The 13,985-nt window shown below is 47.9% G+C and overlaps 1 protein-coding gene across 1 annotated transcript; it reads left to right on the forward strand.

Moving 5' to 3' along the window:
* The first annotated feature begins 609 nt into the window (after window positions 1-609).
* On the forward strand, window positions 610-3,836 carry LOC115331859 (isochorismatase domain-containing protein 2-like). The gene is made up of 4 exons (XM_042287395.1): window positions 610-624; window positions 1,240-1,387; window positions 3,461-3,518; window positions 3,617-3,836. The coding sequence occupies exons 1-4, from the start codon at window positions 610-612 to the stop codon at window positions 3,834-3,836; spliced, it is 441 nt and encodes a 146-aa protein (XP_042143329.1).
* Window positions 3,837-13,985: the final 10,149 nt, after the last annotated feature.

Raw genomic sequence — 13,985 nt, forward strand, 5'->3', positions numbered from 1 at the left:
CTCTTGGGCTCATGTGGACCTGCTTTTTCCTTTTTTTTTTTTTTTTTTTTGTCGATGCACTCTAAAAAAAGTCTGTGCGTCTACTTTCCCGCACAACACTCGGAGAGCCAATCATCGCAACTTACGGAGGCAGCTCAGCGAAGGACGATGCCGAAACATGTTTGGACCAAAAAACGCAGCCTGAGTTGTGACATTAAGCAATGCAAGCGTGACGTTTTGTATAATGTCACAACTCGGACTGTCTTTTTTTTTTTTTTTTTTTTTGTCTAAACATATGTTTCGGCATCGTCATTCGCGGAGCTGCCTCCGTATGTTGCGATGATTGGCTCTCCGAGTGTTGTGCGGAAAAGTAGACGCACAGGCTTTTTTTTAGAGTGCCCCATGGTTCCAACGGCGCGCTTGCTGCCACGGCCCAATCCGATTGGCTACACACCACGTGACATGTGCTAGGATATTGAGTAGTTGGATTTTATATTTATTTGATATAGTGAAATATCATTTGTTATATTTGCCTTATTAAAGAATAATTAAAGTTAGGATCATTTGTGACGCCACAACTTGTTTTGTTTGTGGATTCTTCCTGGCCGTTCCCGCCATTTAGCTGCCACCATGGTACCTGAGCAGGCGTGCGCTTGTGCACGGCGCAGGACGACCTGAATTTATCGCGGATCGGCGTTCTCGATCGTTGATTGGTTTTCTGTAGAGTGTTATTGAGCGTGCCCGGAGAGTTATTTTCCCGTGGCATTTCTTGGTTTAGTTGTTATTGCTGCTGGCTGTGCTTGTGTGCGGGCTCCGAACTCGGCATGCCACGTGTGTTTGTTGCTGGTTATTCAATGTTGAAAGACCGAGCACGGTGCTAGAAAGGAATCAACGGTTTTCTAGACTGTGAAACGATTTAATGAAAACTTTGAGAAATAACTTGATACAAGAGGGCTATATTCGCGTTCGTTTTCGTTCCTGTCGTAGTTGAATCTGTCTCTCTTTTCGTCTCGTTCGCTTCCTGCTGCTCGTGTTCCTCGGGGTCTTCTTCCTTTCCCATTCCCACGCCGGCATGCTGGCATCGGCGGTCGAAGTCGAGCTGGCCAGGCTTCGATCACATTATCCGGGCGAGGCGGGGAGCACAGCGGTTGAACTGTTGGAACCACCGGGTGGTAGCAGACAGCGTCTTTGTTCTTTCGTCTCAGCTCACAAATCATGACAGCGGTCGCAGTGTGCACTGTGGGCTGACTTTCGAGTCAGAAAACGGCGATTTTCCTCTGCGACATGCAGAACAAGTTTCAAAACACCGTTCGATACTTCCCGGACATTGTAACCGTTTCGCAGCGACTGCTAAAGGCTGGCAAGTCCCTCGACATGCCGGTCACTGTCACCGAGCAGCACCCCGAAGGTTAGTAATTATCGGTCGTTTAAAGTGCACCCGTAGATAACGGCAGCCGCTGGAACGAAATGACAAGCAAATCCGTTTCACTTAAAACCAAAATGGGCATTAGTGGGGACCATGTTGCTGTCAACTGTAGAATGCCAGGGAATCTGGTAATGCCGCTTCAAGCATCGAGGAAAATCACCCGATTGGAAAGGGCGGTTAGCCTAAATATAGATGAATGCTGCACAGTCACGATTTTAGCGCGTCCACAAGACGCAATGTACAGGCCAGGCAAGTTCAAATCAACCTCGAGTCTCAATTAAGGTCTTAACATGTGGGCTGTCCAGCCGCCGCCACGTTATCACGTCACACAGCCACAAGCTCACAGAAATATTTATCGAGCACATAGAAGGCAAGTCGGAAATCTGGAAGACAAAATGTCAGTGCACACTATAGTTAGGGTTCCGCGTTTACTGTTTCTATTTTTTTCAAAATTCGGCGTACTTTTTTCGGTGTCTATTTTAAAATTCAATTTTTGTTTTTTTTTTCGGCGTATATTTACTCCCACAAAAGTTTATCGGCCTTTTTCGGTGAATACAAAATAAACACCAGCGGACGCCAGATCAGATGATCCTTGTAGATCTGGTATTTGTTGTCACCCAAAGAATAACTGCACAGATACATTGAAAAAGAAATAGACAATTTATTTGCCAAATGTGTTCAACTATAAAAAAAAACAAGAAAAAAATAGAAGTGCAAACAAGTCAGATGTGAAGTCTATGCCCAAAAAACATGAAACTTCACCTTCTGTACATCAGGATTACGTGTTCTTATTATAGGACACACACATGTACTTTCCCAAGTGCTCCTCGTTGATCCGCACTTTTTCTTTACTGTCATTATTACCCTGAGCTTCGAGAATGCCCTCTCAACGCTAACACTGGACATTGGCAGGCTGAAAAAGTCAGTGTTCCTTACAGCGAGTTTGAAAAGACGCTCGTACATGGCGAAGTCATGGGGCATTTCAGACTTCACGTTTCGATCGATAATGCGCACATAAAACCAAAACGTCGTGATGGCATCCGCGTATCCCACACATTCGGACACGTTTCGATAGACACTGTCGTTCCACTTTTTCGCCACGGCTCTGTAATACGACTGGAAGGTTAAAGAGACCTTTTTCGGTTCAAACTGAATTTTAAAAAAATTGAATCGACGTACTTTTATTGGTTTTTATTCGTTTAAATTGAAAATTCTGAACCTAAAAACTGACCTCTTTCGGTTAAAACCGAATTTCCGAAAATGGATTTGGCGTACTTTTATCGGTTTTTATCGGTTTAAACCGAAAACTCCGAACCCTAACTATAGTCCGTTGCAACCTAAGAACGAAGATCGAGGGTAAGACGGGCCAAGGAGAAGGAAGCAGACGAAACGCTGGAGAAGAGAGGGGGAAACCTCCTTCTCTCTTTAGCGTTTCGTCTGCTTCCTCCTCCCCGGCCCGTCTAACCCTCGCCCTTCGTTCTTAGGTTGCAACGGACTACAGAAGGGCAGGACTTTGCGCGAAGGCGTCCGCTATTTTTGTGCCATGTTTACACGGTATTAAGGTGATCACGTTTGTATAGTGCAAAAACTGACGAAAGAATTATGTTCTGTCTTTTTGCGTAATTATTTCGTAAGGTTTCACGTGTTACATCAACATAACTTTTCGCAATTAACATGTTTTGCAAAGACAAAAACAAATAAAATGTTTACACGATTATCTTCACCAGTCACTTGATTGAGACAGTCCAGTAATTGTAGAACACTAACATGGTGGACACAAAGACTGAGTCAGTATACATACTCCCAAAAGCACTTCCCAAAGCTGCAGATTTGTGTCTGTTTTAAACGTAATTCCACGCCATCTTTCTTGGTCTTCCTGACAGTGTCGCGACGACTGTTTCCAGTCACTCTCCAATTTTAGTAGATTTTGCTATCAGCTGTATGCTTACGGGTCTCATCTCATACATTCCCGACGCAGTAAAGTCTCCGATTGGCAGCTCCTGGGGTACCAACCATCGCACCTTTTGTCAATTACAAACTCGAAACTTACTTCAGTGGTCCCCGCTCCCAGAAAAAAAGAGAAGAAATCCTGTCTATCTGCCTTCCCGGAACTGTAACATGTTCCTCTGTACTTCGTTTCAGCTCGACGCGTTTTTAATAGCTACCGGAAAACGGCTGCTCCGGCCTGAACCACGGGAGTTTCTCTCGCAGGTTGTTTGGCTTTGAGCGCATGAAGGCCAGAGGTGCCTGGCTCACCACCAGCGAGAGCGTCATTCTCGGCCTGCTGGGAGGATCGGCCGACCCCAAGTTTATGGAATTCCATAAGCTCTTCATGGAACCCGCTCCAGACAGTGGACTCCTCGGCTTCCCCAAGATCGGAACTCTACACGAGGAGTCGGAACCTGCTAAATTGACCGGCATCCCGTCTTGAACTTGTTACCTATAGGTTACATCCTTTATTTGTTAGGGCGACCTTTGGTTAGTTTCTGGTTGAAAGTGGCTCTGAATTAGACAAGCGATTTTAACCTAAGTCGAACAATAAAACGAAATATGGCAGGTGCTGCAGCCTTCCAAGGCGCTGTGTATGTTTCAGAGACACTGGTTTCTGCCTTGCTCTTCACACCGTGCTCCTAGTCCACACCGAGTCTAATGAAAAATGGGAAAGAGACTAGGCTTTTTTTTTCGTGTTTTTTTTTTATTTTTTTTTATTGCGTTCCTTTCGTGAATTGATAAGTATGTATTCTGATTAGTATCGCAACATGGAAACGTTCGCAGACTGGTATACGAGCGACGCGGTATCCTTCAAGATGGCGGGCGGCGGGGGCTAGTTGCCTTTTCGTTCAACAGATGGCGCCCTTTTATCTAAAGGGTCTATATTATTGATAACCATGATAAGGAACCTACACAGAATCACACGAATTTGTGTTTATGCGCATTTACAAACAAACTAGAAAATAGTGATTCTTTACCCAATAGATGTATTTTTCAACGTGGCAGGTTGTTTGATCAATTCGTCCGATTAGTGATAACAGTGCGGAAGAAAGAATGACTGTGAATGTAAATTATTTTAATTAACAACTTTTTATCGCTATCCCCACCATACTAGAAAAGAACAGGCAGATTCTTTTTATTTTTAGTTAGTTACAAAACTTTTTTGTGTGTGTGTTCTCACTTCATTGCAATACGACATTTAGGTTTGTCGTTTTCGTTTCTTTCTTTTGCGTTCTGATTTTGTTGCAATATAACGTTACGGAGCTAACGAACGGAATGAAAGGTAGAAATACACTTTAACGCTCCGATTTGCTCAGAAGAGCACTTCTTTTTGCTACAGTTCAGTCTTATAAAACTCTTTCTTGCTTTATGAATTTTTCAATTTAAATACAAAACCAATGCACATCGAAAGCACCAAACGATAGACAAACGGTAAATAAGAAAATATTTTCGGGAATATTTTTGTGGGAAAGGTTTGGTCTGAGAACACCATAGTAAAACTGTTCTGATTTAAATCACTATTTATATGACGATTTAAATCGTGAGTCATATCATGATTTCAATTGTATTTATTTTTATTTTCCACCCTGGTGTTAGTAGAAGAGGACGCCGATGAACAAATGGCGAGGTAAGGGAGGTAATAAGCTGCGCTCTGGTTTCTTCCTCACGGTTGAACTCGAGCGAACATAATGTTGAATGCTAACGGCTGTTATACATGAAGATGGGCTTTTTAACTCTAACACTGTCGCATTACAACACTGTCGCATTACAAAGAGAGAGAGAGGAGAGGAGGGGGGGAGGGGGGGAAGGTAGGAGGAGGGCAGTTAATTTTCTTTGCTCCTCTCTCTCTTGCTGGTGTCTTTGAGAGAGGCTGAAGTTCTTTGTCGGGTTGCCGCCGATATGATGATGGCAACCCCAATTCCACCTTGGCCAACGGAGATGTAGTCGCAGAGGGACACCCAGATGTAGGTTACGAATATATATATATGATTTATTTACATATATAGTTACGGACTGGTTAAACAGATCTTTGGAGCTACGCGAGACCTCTCGGAGTCCTGGTGGCGTCTTGCCCCCTCCGATGCTCAGCGTAAAACTGCCTTCCTCTTTCCCGCGCGCCCCCAAAATTCCAGGGATCGTCCCCACTTTCCCGGGCGTCTGGTCAGCATCGCTTGTCACCTCGCCGGGTCGCTCCGCACCCCCCGCCGTGTCGTTCCGACCCGGCGGTTCTTCTCGCCGACTCCCCACATTTCCAACCCTGGTGCCCCAGATTCGGGTTACTTCGGAATTCGTTAATTGCCGTCGCGTCCGGGACTCGTAAACCATTGCGGGCCCCCTGTTTTCTTTTGAGCCCGTCACAAAAAAAACCCATACAAGAATATATATACAGAACACAGTGTCCTGGGACCTAACATCTCCCCCCCAACTGTGTTGCTCGGGCTGCAAGAACGAGCAACACACCAAAACAAAAACACAAAGTCTCAGGACCTAGACGCGAAGTGTTCACCGTGCAGCCTGGAACGGCGATTAGCTCTAACCTTCCCGTATTACAAAATGAAGCTCTACCCTTCCGGTACATTCGTAGTAAAAGCAAACACGGAAACACAAACACAAAAAAAAAACAAAAAAAAACATGCATTAGCACTAGCACATAATATTATACGGTTAGCAGAACTCATATGGGAGGCCCCAGAGATCACTCCACCGAACGTCTTGTCAGCCCGGAGCCATACCTCAAGGCCCGCCGTCTCTAGGTCGCAACTCTAAGCCTAGACAACGCGTCCGCACACTGGTTCATTGACCCCTTAATATGCGATATAGTTATCTCGTAGCGCTGGAGCGCAAGGGACCATCACGTGAGACGCGCGCTGCTCGGGGATGTGAGGGTGAGGCGCTTCAGTGGATTGTGATCCGTGACCACCTTAATTTTAGCCCCGAAAAGCCAGGTTTCGAGTCTCGATAGCGCCCACACGATCGCGAACGCCTCTCGTTCGATTGTTGCCCAGCGAGTCTCCGTCGGGGTTAGTTTTTTGCTCAGGAAAGCTATGGGTTGTTCCCTCCCCTCCCCATTCTCCTGCGAGAGACAGGCGCCAACCGCAAACTCGGACGCGTCCGTCGTCAAGACAAACTCTCTCATCAGGTCTGGCGCGGCCAGTTGGGGTGCCTCGGCCAACTTCCACTTGGCGGCGTTAAAGGCTGCTTCCGCATCTGCGGACCACGGAATCTGGTTTGCCACCCTCTTACCTGTTAGTTTTGTCAGTGGGAGCACCAGTTCCGCAAAATGCGGTACATAGTCGCGATAGTAGTTGAAAAGGCCCAGAACACTTCTCAACTTCTTCTTTGTAGTCGGTCGCTCTAGGTCCCGCATGGCACGAGTGCGTTCGGGATCCGGAGAATGGGATCCACCTCCAATTACATGACCCAGGTACTTTACCTGATCTTTGCCGAACTGACATTTTTCTAGGTTGACGGTGAGCCCTGCCTCTACGATAGTTCTCAGTACTCCAGCTAGATGAGTCATATGCTCCTCCCAGGTCTCAGAGAAGACTGCCACATCATCAACATACGCACATGCGTACGCGGAGTGGGCCGCAAGCAGCTGATTCATCACTCGCTGGAAAGTGGCAGAGGAGTTACGCAGCCCAAAGGGCATCACTCGCCAGGCATACAGACCCTGAGATGTCGCAAAGGCAGTGCATGCCTGGGATTCGGGCTCTACAGAGATCTGCCAGTATCCCCGAGTCATATCCAGGACCGAAATGAAGTTCGCCTTGGCTGCCTGCCACAGCAGTTCCGTCGGCGCTCGCATGGGAAATGCATCAGGTTCGGTCATTGAGTTCAGGCACCGGTAATCAACGCACATTCTTACCGTACCGTCTTTCTTCATGACGCACACCACCGGGTGACTGAACATACTCTCGACTGGATAGAGGGCGGTATTTTCACGACTCAAGAAATAAGTAGTAAACGAAATTCACCAACGCGCGCACCCCAAAATCGTGTAGTGTCCCAAAGCGTATTATACACCTGAAAATTGTACGCGGCAATTAAAGTAAGATAAGTTTCACTGAAAGTGGTATATTTTTGTTTCATTGTATTGGTATTTTATTTATTTTTATTGTATTTTATTAAAAGTTTCGAAATTGAAAATATAAAAATCGACTGCACCAGACCCCAATGCATCAAAAGAAATTAGGAAACAGTAAATATTTTTCGGCTTACTGTTTCCTGTCGTTACTTACTTTTATACTAAAATGCTCGTACACAAAAATCGAACCTTCTGTTGTTGTTTTTTGAACGTTGTAAGTTGCAGGTGTTCTGCCTTGTGTAGCCGTCTTCACTAAAAAAATCTTCTACAACAACCCTTTCGCTTGATACAGTATGATGTGCAAATAATTACAATAGTTTATTTTTCAACTTTTGGGGAGCAATTTTCGCCTGCAATACTTTGCCATCAAGGGGAGAGGCACAACGGCGCATGCGCGTTAGTCCCCTGAAAGTACGACGGTTGCTTCCCGCAGTGCTTGGCTAGAAATGACATACCATCGAGATTCACATGTTTATCAGCGACCTCCACGCTTCCCCGTTGCCCGTTGTTCGGAAGCGCCATAATTTGCGTAGTGATTTTTACAGCAGTGTGAAATGCGGGACATTTTGAAGATTTTGGAATTTCTTGCGGGACGCGGAACACGAGCCCTCAATGCGGGACAGTCCCGCGAGTCGCGGGACGGGTGGTCACCCTACTCCTCGCCCAAATTAGATCAGTCAATTTAGGTCTGATAAGCCTGAACTGGCTGAACTGCATAGTTCAGCCGTGTAGGAACTGGTGCATTCGATTCAACCGGAAGTTGCACGATCGCTGCACTGGCGCGTTCGATTCATCACAGTTCTGAACGAGTTCAGACCCAGTTCCTCAAAATCTTGCACCGGCTCCGGACTCGGTTCAGCGTCCGTGCAGAAGCAGACGACAAGAGCAGACGGCGATAGCAGACGACACTCCTCGTCCGTCTCTGCTCGTGGTGCCATTTTTCGGAGCTCTTGCTCAAATGTCTGCGACGTTTAACAATAACGCCGATACGGAGGTTGCATTTCCTTTCATTTATGATAATAACGTACCCGCGGTGGACGCGGCATTGAGATCATAACCGAGGGCAGGAATTTGCTTGATTATGATATTCTGAAAGTGTTTTAGGCAACTGCTCGAGTAGGTTTGGCTCCCTGTGGTGAGTGTTGAAATATTGGCTCACGTAAATTGTTTCTTTTTGGTGCTATGTGAGGATCCAGTGTTGATGTTCTTACTTACAGACACGGGAAAGGTATTGGCCTCTTGATAGTCCCCGCCTTCAGTTGCTCTTGGATGCATATTGACGACTCCGATACAATGCAGAGGTCTGGGATTTAGTGCGTTGGCACTCGCATGTCCCAGTAGCTGAGCATAATACTGCATGCTTTGTCCGCTGGTATCTGTGGACGCCCACTAACGGGCCTGAGAAAAACGCCGAGAATCGGCATTTTTTGCCGATTCTCGCTTCAACGTGACGCCAAAGTTACGGTCGATAACTGTCTTGGCCAAGACGCTATCGTCAGGCCTCCGTCTCCGACCGCGCGCTGCCGCCAGTGACTCCCGACGCAAAATCATCCTGATGCCGCGAACCTATCGTCGAAATGCAAAGATTCCCTTTGAGGGGCATTTGCCGCTACCTTCTTGACTTGTAACCGACTATAGTTCAGAACTTCCTGGCCGAATCGAACAGACCTTGATTATGCAGCGAAACCGAAACCAACAGCTAGGCCATCTCGAAATGATACCAGAAGTTGTATTTAGCACACGTGCAGCGCCCGATATCTGTTTGACTCGCGTGTGAAAATGGAGCGTGACTATGATTCACCAAGCTCGTCCAAGTCAAGTGACGACATGCATTCGAACGGTTCGCCGTTTGCCTTCGACCCGCGGACATTGCCTCTGAGGGAATGACCCGCAACCTCATCATTGATCCAGTGGATCCGCCAAAATGTGTACCCAGATGCCGCTTCGTGTACCTAGGTGCCGCTTCAGAGGCGAAATCTGCATCCTTTGGTTTGCAAGCGCCCCTAGTTCGATCGGCGTTCGTTGCAGTTGTGTTTGCGCGAAACGGCAAAACGTTTGCTCGAAGCTTATGGCTGTCTGAGAGTAATATCCTGCTAAAAGGCGTGACTTTTTTGCACGTGCTTGGGAACTGCATTAAAAGAACCGTATTTCAGTAGGGTACTGCCTAGGAGACTATATAATTCGAAACGAAATACAAGACATCCATCGACCAACGCTTGTTATCCCGAACGTCCGACAAACCTTTGCGTTTTGTGACGTCACGCAGCACCTACGGATGTCAGCTATTGGCACTGGCGAAATTCGGGGTGCAGTTTCGTACATAGGCTCATGAAATGTTTGATTAATAACGGGAGATCATATATCAAAATAAAAATGACGTTTGTCTATATGAAGGTTCCCTCGACGTAACGAGCGCAAGAACTTAAGTACTTCCTGTTTCGACCAGACAATCCCTTTAAGCAAGGGGCCGCATTTCAAAGAGAGCAGAGCTTGACAGAGCAAAAACTGGCGGATGTACTTCGTGGAGAGCCTCTTAAAGGCCGACGACCCAGTTCACACTTTCCACTTTTCCCTCCCTTCCTCCTCTCCCCCATTCTACCTTGCCCACCGTTGACTGTTTCCTCCTCTCCCATGGCGAGGACGACCTTCTGCCTCGCAGAATCTCGAGTCTGGTGGTCGGCCTGTAAAGGCCGACGTACCAACCTTGGTTTTCTGCAGGGAAGATAATCCCCTTATCTCTACCCTCTCCTAAGCTGCGAGGGGAGCCATTTTGGGCCAAGGTATGAAGTGGAGAGGATATAGGAAAGGAGGAGGCGGGAAAAAGTGGAAAGCACGAAGTGTACGCCGGAGGAGCAGCAAGGTCATCTACGTTCGCGTAGCGAAGAATCTGAGCAAGCTATAGACCTTTTCCGCAAGGGCGCCGCCATCTTGAATTGTCGTCACTTCCAGTATGGGCGAAAACATTGTTTTGCCGTCGCCACGCCAACAGAAGCCATTTGGGATATAAGCGTAACCGTCATACATTCTCGTTTTGCCTCCCTTCTGTTTTTTTACTGGTTACAGGTTGAAACGTTTTATTATTTTTTCGTCGCCCATACCGGATACGCCTATTAGGGGACTGGGGACGAGACTACACGGAAAAGGTCTATAGTTGAAGAGTACGACCAAAGATGCGTGCGAGCGCGGCAGATGTTATGAGCCGAAGGGCCAATCAAACAGCGAAAGAGGCACAACGTCATGGTGTGCTCTCTGCAGTTGATAGGACCAGCCGGTATTCGCCGCCTCTCTGTACGCGCTCCTCTTGCGGCTAGTCCTATCAAGCGCAGAGAGCACACCATGACACTGCGCTTTTTGCGCTGTTTGATCGGCCCTTCGGCTCATAACATCGGCCGCGCTCGGACCGAAGCTGAAACGAAGTATAGCTCCGCAATGTCGCACAGTCATTCATTTCCCCCATTATAATGTGAAGTCAATCGATAAACAACTATATTTCCGAGAATCTGTATCTTGCTTCTTCAGTTCGACTTTGCGAAAATTGTATTTTTTTAGACTTCCCACGGGCCTGCGTACACAACCAATAAAATGATGCAAAGCGTTCGATCTGAGAAAACAAGGCGCGCACATGCGCTCTCGTGACGCGCGCTCTAATGGCACGCGCTCTCGTGTCGCGGCGCCCTCCTGTCGCGCGCTCATACGGCTCTGGCGCGCTCTCCCGTCGGCGCTCTCGTGTTGTGCGCTCTCGTGTCGTACAGCCGTTACAGACAGTACCTAGTGGGATGTTTTAATTAGATTAGGGTACATTTGCAATGTGGATATGTTGGGTTTGACAGCGACGAAGCTGATGTCCGCGGCGACCCGACGTAGAACACTCTAAGAATGCCTGCGCGTCTACTTGCCCGCAAAACACTCTAAGAGCCAATCTCTGCGATCTACAAAATCAGTTCAGGGAATGATGAGGCGGAGCATCTGGTTAGACGTCAAAATTAAGTCAGCACTGTGGCATTACGCCTCATCATTCGCTGAGCTAATTTTAAGGATTGCAGAGATTGGCTCTTTGAATGTTTGGCGGGTAAGTAGACGTGTTGGCATTTTTTAAAGTGAATTGTCCACTTTCGGAAACCGATTACTCAGGTAAGAAATTAGTCGACAATTGATTAATCAATCGGCAGGTTAATCGATTTCTGCGACGGCCGTAATTCGCACCCCATTTCGGTGATATTGAGACGCACTGGTACGAGTGATAACGGTAGTGACAGCAATTCGTTATGCTTGGTAGCGCAGGCACCTTCCAATTACTTCGATCACCTGAGAAGGACGGCGTGCATGTACTTCTTTTTCGAAAAAGGTGGATGCAAAAAAAACGGAAAAACGGACCCATCCTTTTTTTCGATAGTTCGTTAGCAAAAACCCCCTCCTTACCCCCGTTATTTCAAGTGTTTTTTTCTCGTTTTGTTTTTTTCTGCGTCGCTCGACTGAGAGGAATGGCAGCTCCTGCAAGTTTGTCGTCGTCTCAGTGGAGCGCGATAATGGGTCCGGCTTTCAACGGGCCGCGCAAACAGAGCGGCGGCTCATCAAAGGCGGCGGCCGAGAGCGCTGCTCGACGGCCCTCGCCGCCCTCTCTTCGGCAAGCCCCCCTCCCTCGCTCCCTGTTCGCTCCGAGCCCCCGATACGAGGAGTGCCGCTGTCGGCTGTTGCTGCTGTTGCCTCGAAGAGCCGCGCGGCGGGAAGCCCAGAGGCGCGGTGTCGTCGTCGACAAAGTTTTTATGCCTCGCGCCGCAACCGCCAGGAACTGCAGGCGTTGGCACAACTCGCACCTGCCTCCTTGTGTGGGGGTCGCCGCCCCACCGGGGTGAGACGGGCAGGGTCGTAGACGACGCTCCTGCAGCCAGGACCGTGTCCCCCTCGCCGAAAAAAGAAAAAATAAAACGCGGGCACCGCGCGTCGTCAACCGGACCCTGCGAGGACAGGTCCGCTCTAACGGTTCCTCGATGAGGCAAGTCACACGAGAGGCACGGATGATCTGTTACACACCGGTACTGTTTTAAGATAAAAGAAACGAGGTATAATAAAAAAAAAGTACGTAGAGACGATTGGGACACGATCCACATAGGCTGCGTTTACATGGATACGACAGTATAGCGCATGGAATCGAGTTAGCGTATCGAATCGTCCCATGTAAACGCCTCGACTTTCTAGCCAAGCGCATCGTATCGAGTCCGATCCGATCCGTTTGAAGGGAGTGGTTTGAGTTTTCCTAGCCGAATCGAGACTTCAGTGTAAACCCGGCGCGCTGGGCAAATCGTCCGACGCAAGGTGTCGCCACCGGTCGATTCAAATCCGTAAACGCAATGGTTAAAGCGGATTCAATGCGCTAACTCAACTCGATGCTCTACGGTCTCATTCAATCAAACGCAGTCATAATTCCCGTCAAAAAGATAAAGACGAAATCGTGTCGGATATGAAGTTCCATTCTCTTTGGTCTGTGTTTGTAATCTTTTGATATTTCGGTTTAAAAAAAAAAAAAAAAGATAAATCGTGCGCGTCATAATTATGTGGTGACGGAAGTCGTCGTGTGAAATAAACGGCGTTTGAGATAAATCGTGGGGAAAAAAAAATAGGGCAAACCATACATCGGACGGGAGAGGAAAATAAGCGATCGAGTATCCAGCGCATAAACGTCGCCTTTACGAAGAACGCCAAAGAGCATGCCTCCTGATCGTTTCATCGTACAACATAGCCGACCTGTACTCCACCAGAGGCAACGCTCGCTCGCCTTGCCCGCCCATCATCAGGGAATCAGCGGCCTGCCGGAGGGAGCTTGCGTGTGCACGTTTTTCCGATGCAGGCCATTCGGCGCTCGCTCGCTCGCTCGCTTGCATGAGCCGCGTTAAAGCCGTTCGTAACGGTCGTACCCAGAAGCGTCGGCGGCATCACCCGCGAGCTAAGAGCTGCATAATGCGCGGGCAGTCATGACGACAATTTCACGCGAACCACTTCCCTCTCGCGGGACTCATCGCGAAGCTTCTTTGTGGGTCAGTCCGAGAAAAACAATCCGGGTGGCGTGCATGCTCGGTGGTTGCGCCACGGCCGACCTGTTCCGCAAATCTCACGACATGTAGCTGCTGCTCCACGACTCGTTTTTGTTTCTGTCCTGCCTAGAAGCTTGTGTACCACTTGGGTAAGCCTTCCCGTGAATGCCACAGCAACGACATCAACGGCAGCAGTACAGCCTCCAAATAAGTACTCCGAGCTGCGCTTGAGACTCTTTGATAAGTTCATTCGAATGACTTCGTCCTGTGAGTCTCAAGTTTGGCGGTCTCTCTTCTTATAACAATCGTTTTCAAACTGCTTGCTTTTCTAGTTGTTGTTAACCTATCTTCTTTTCTCGCAGAAAACTTGAATAGGGCGTTCTGCGGTGATCTGGTTGAAGGTGAGCGGGTGCCACGAAGTAAGCATGAAATAAAAGTTACGGTAACTAAGATCGGTCAAGCCGGTGGGCAG

Source organism: Ixodes scapularis, unplaced genomic scaffold (genome assembly GCF_016920785.2).
Source record: "Ixodes scapularis isolate PalLabHiFi unplaced genomic scaffold, ASM1692078v2 PGA_scaffold9__187_contigs__length_104089568, whole genome shotgun sequence".
In the NCBI taxonomy this organism is placed as follows: Eukaryota; Metazoa; Arthropoda; class Arachnida; order Ixodida; family Ixodidae; genus Ixodes; species Ixodes scapularis.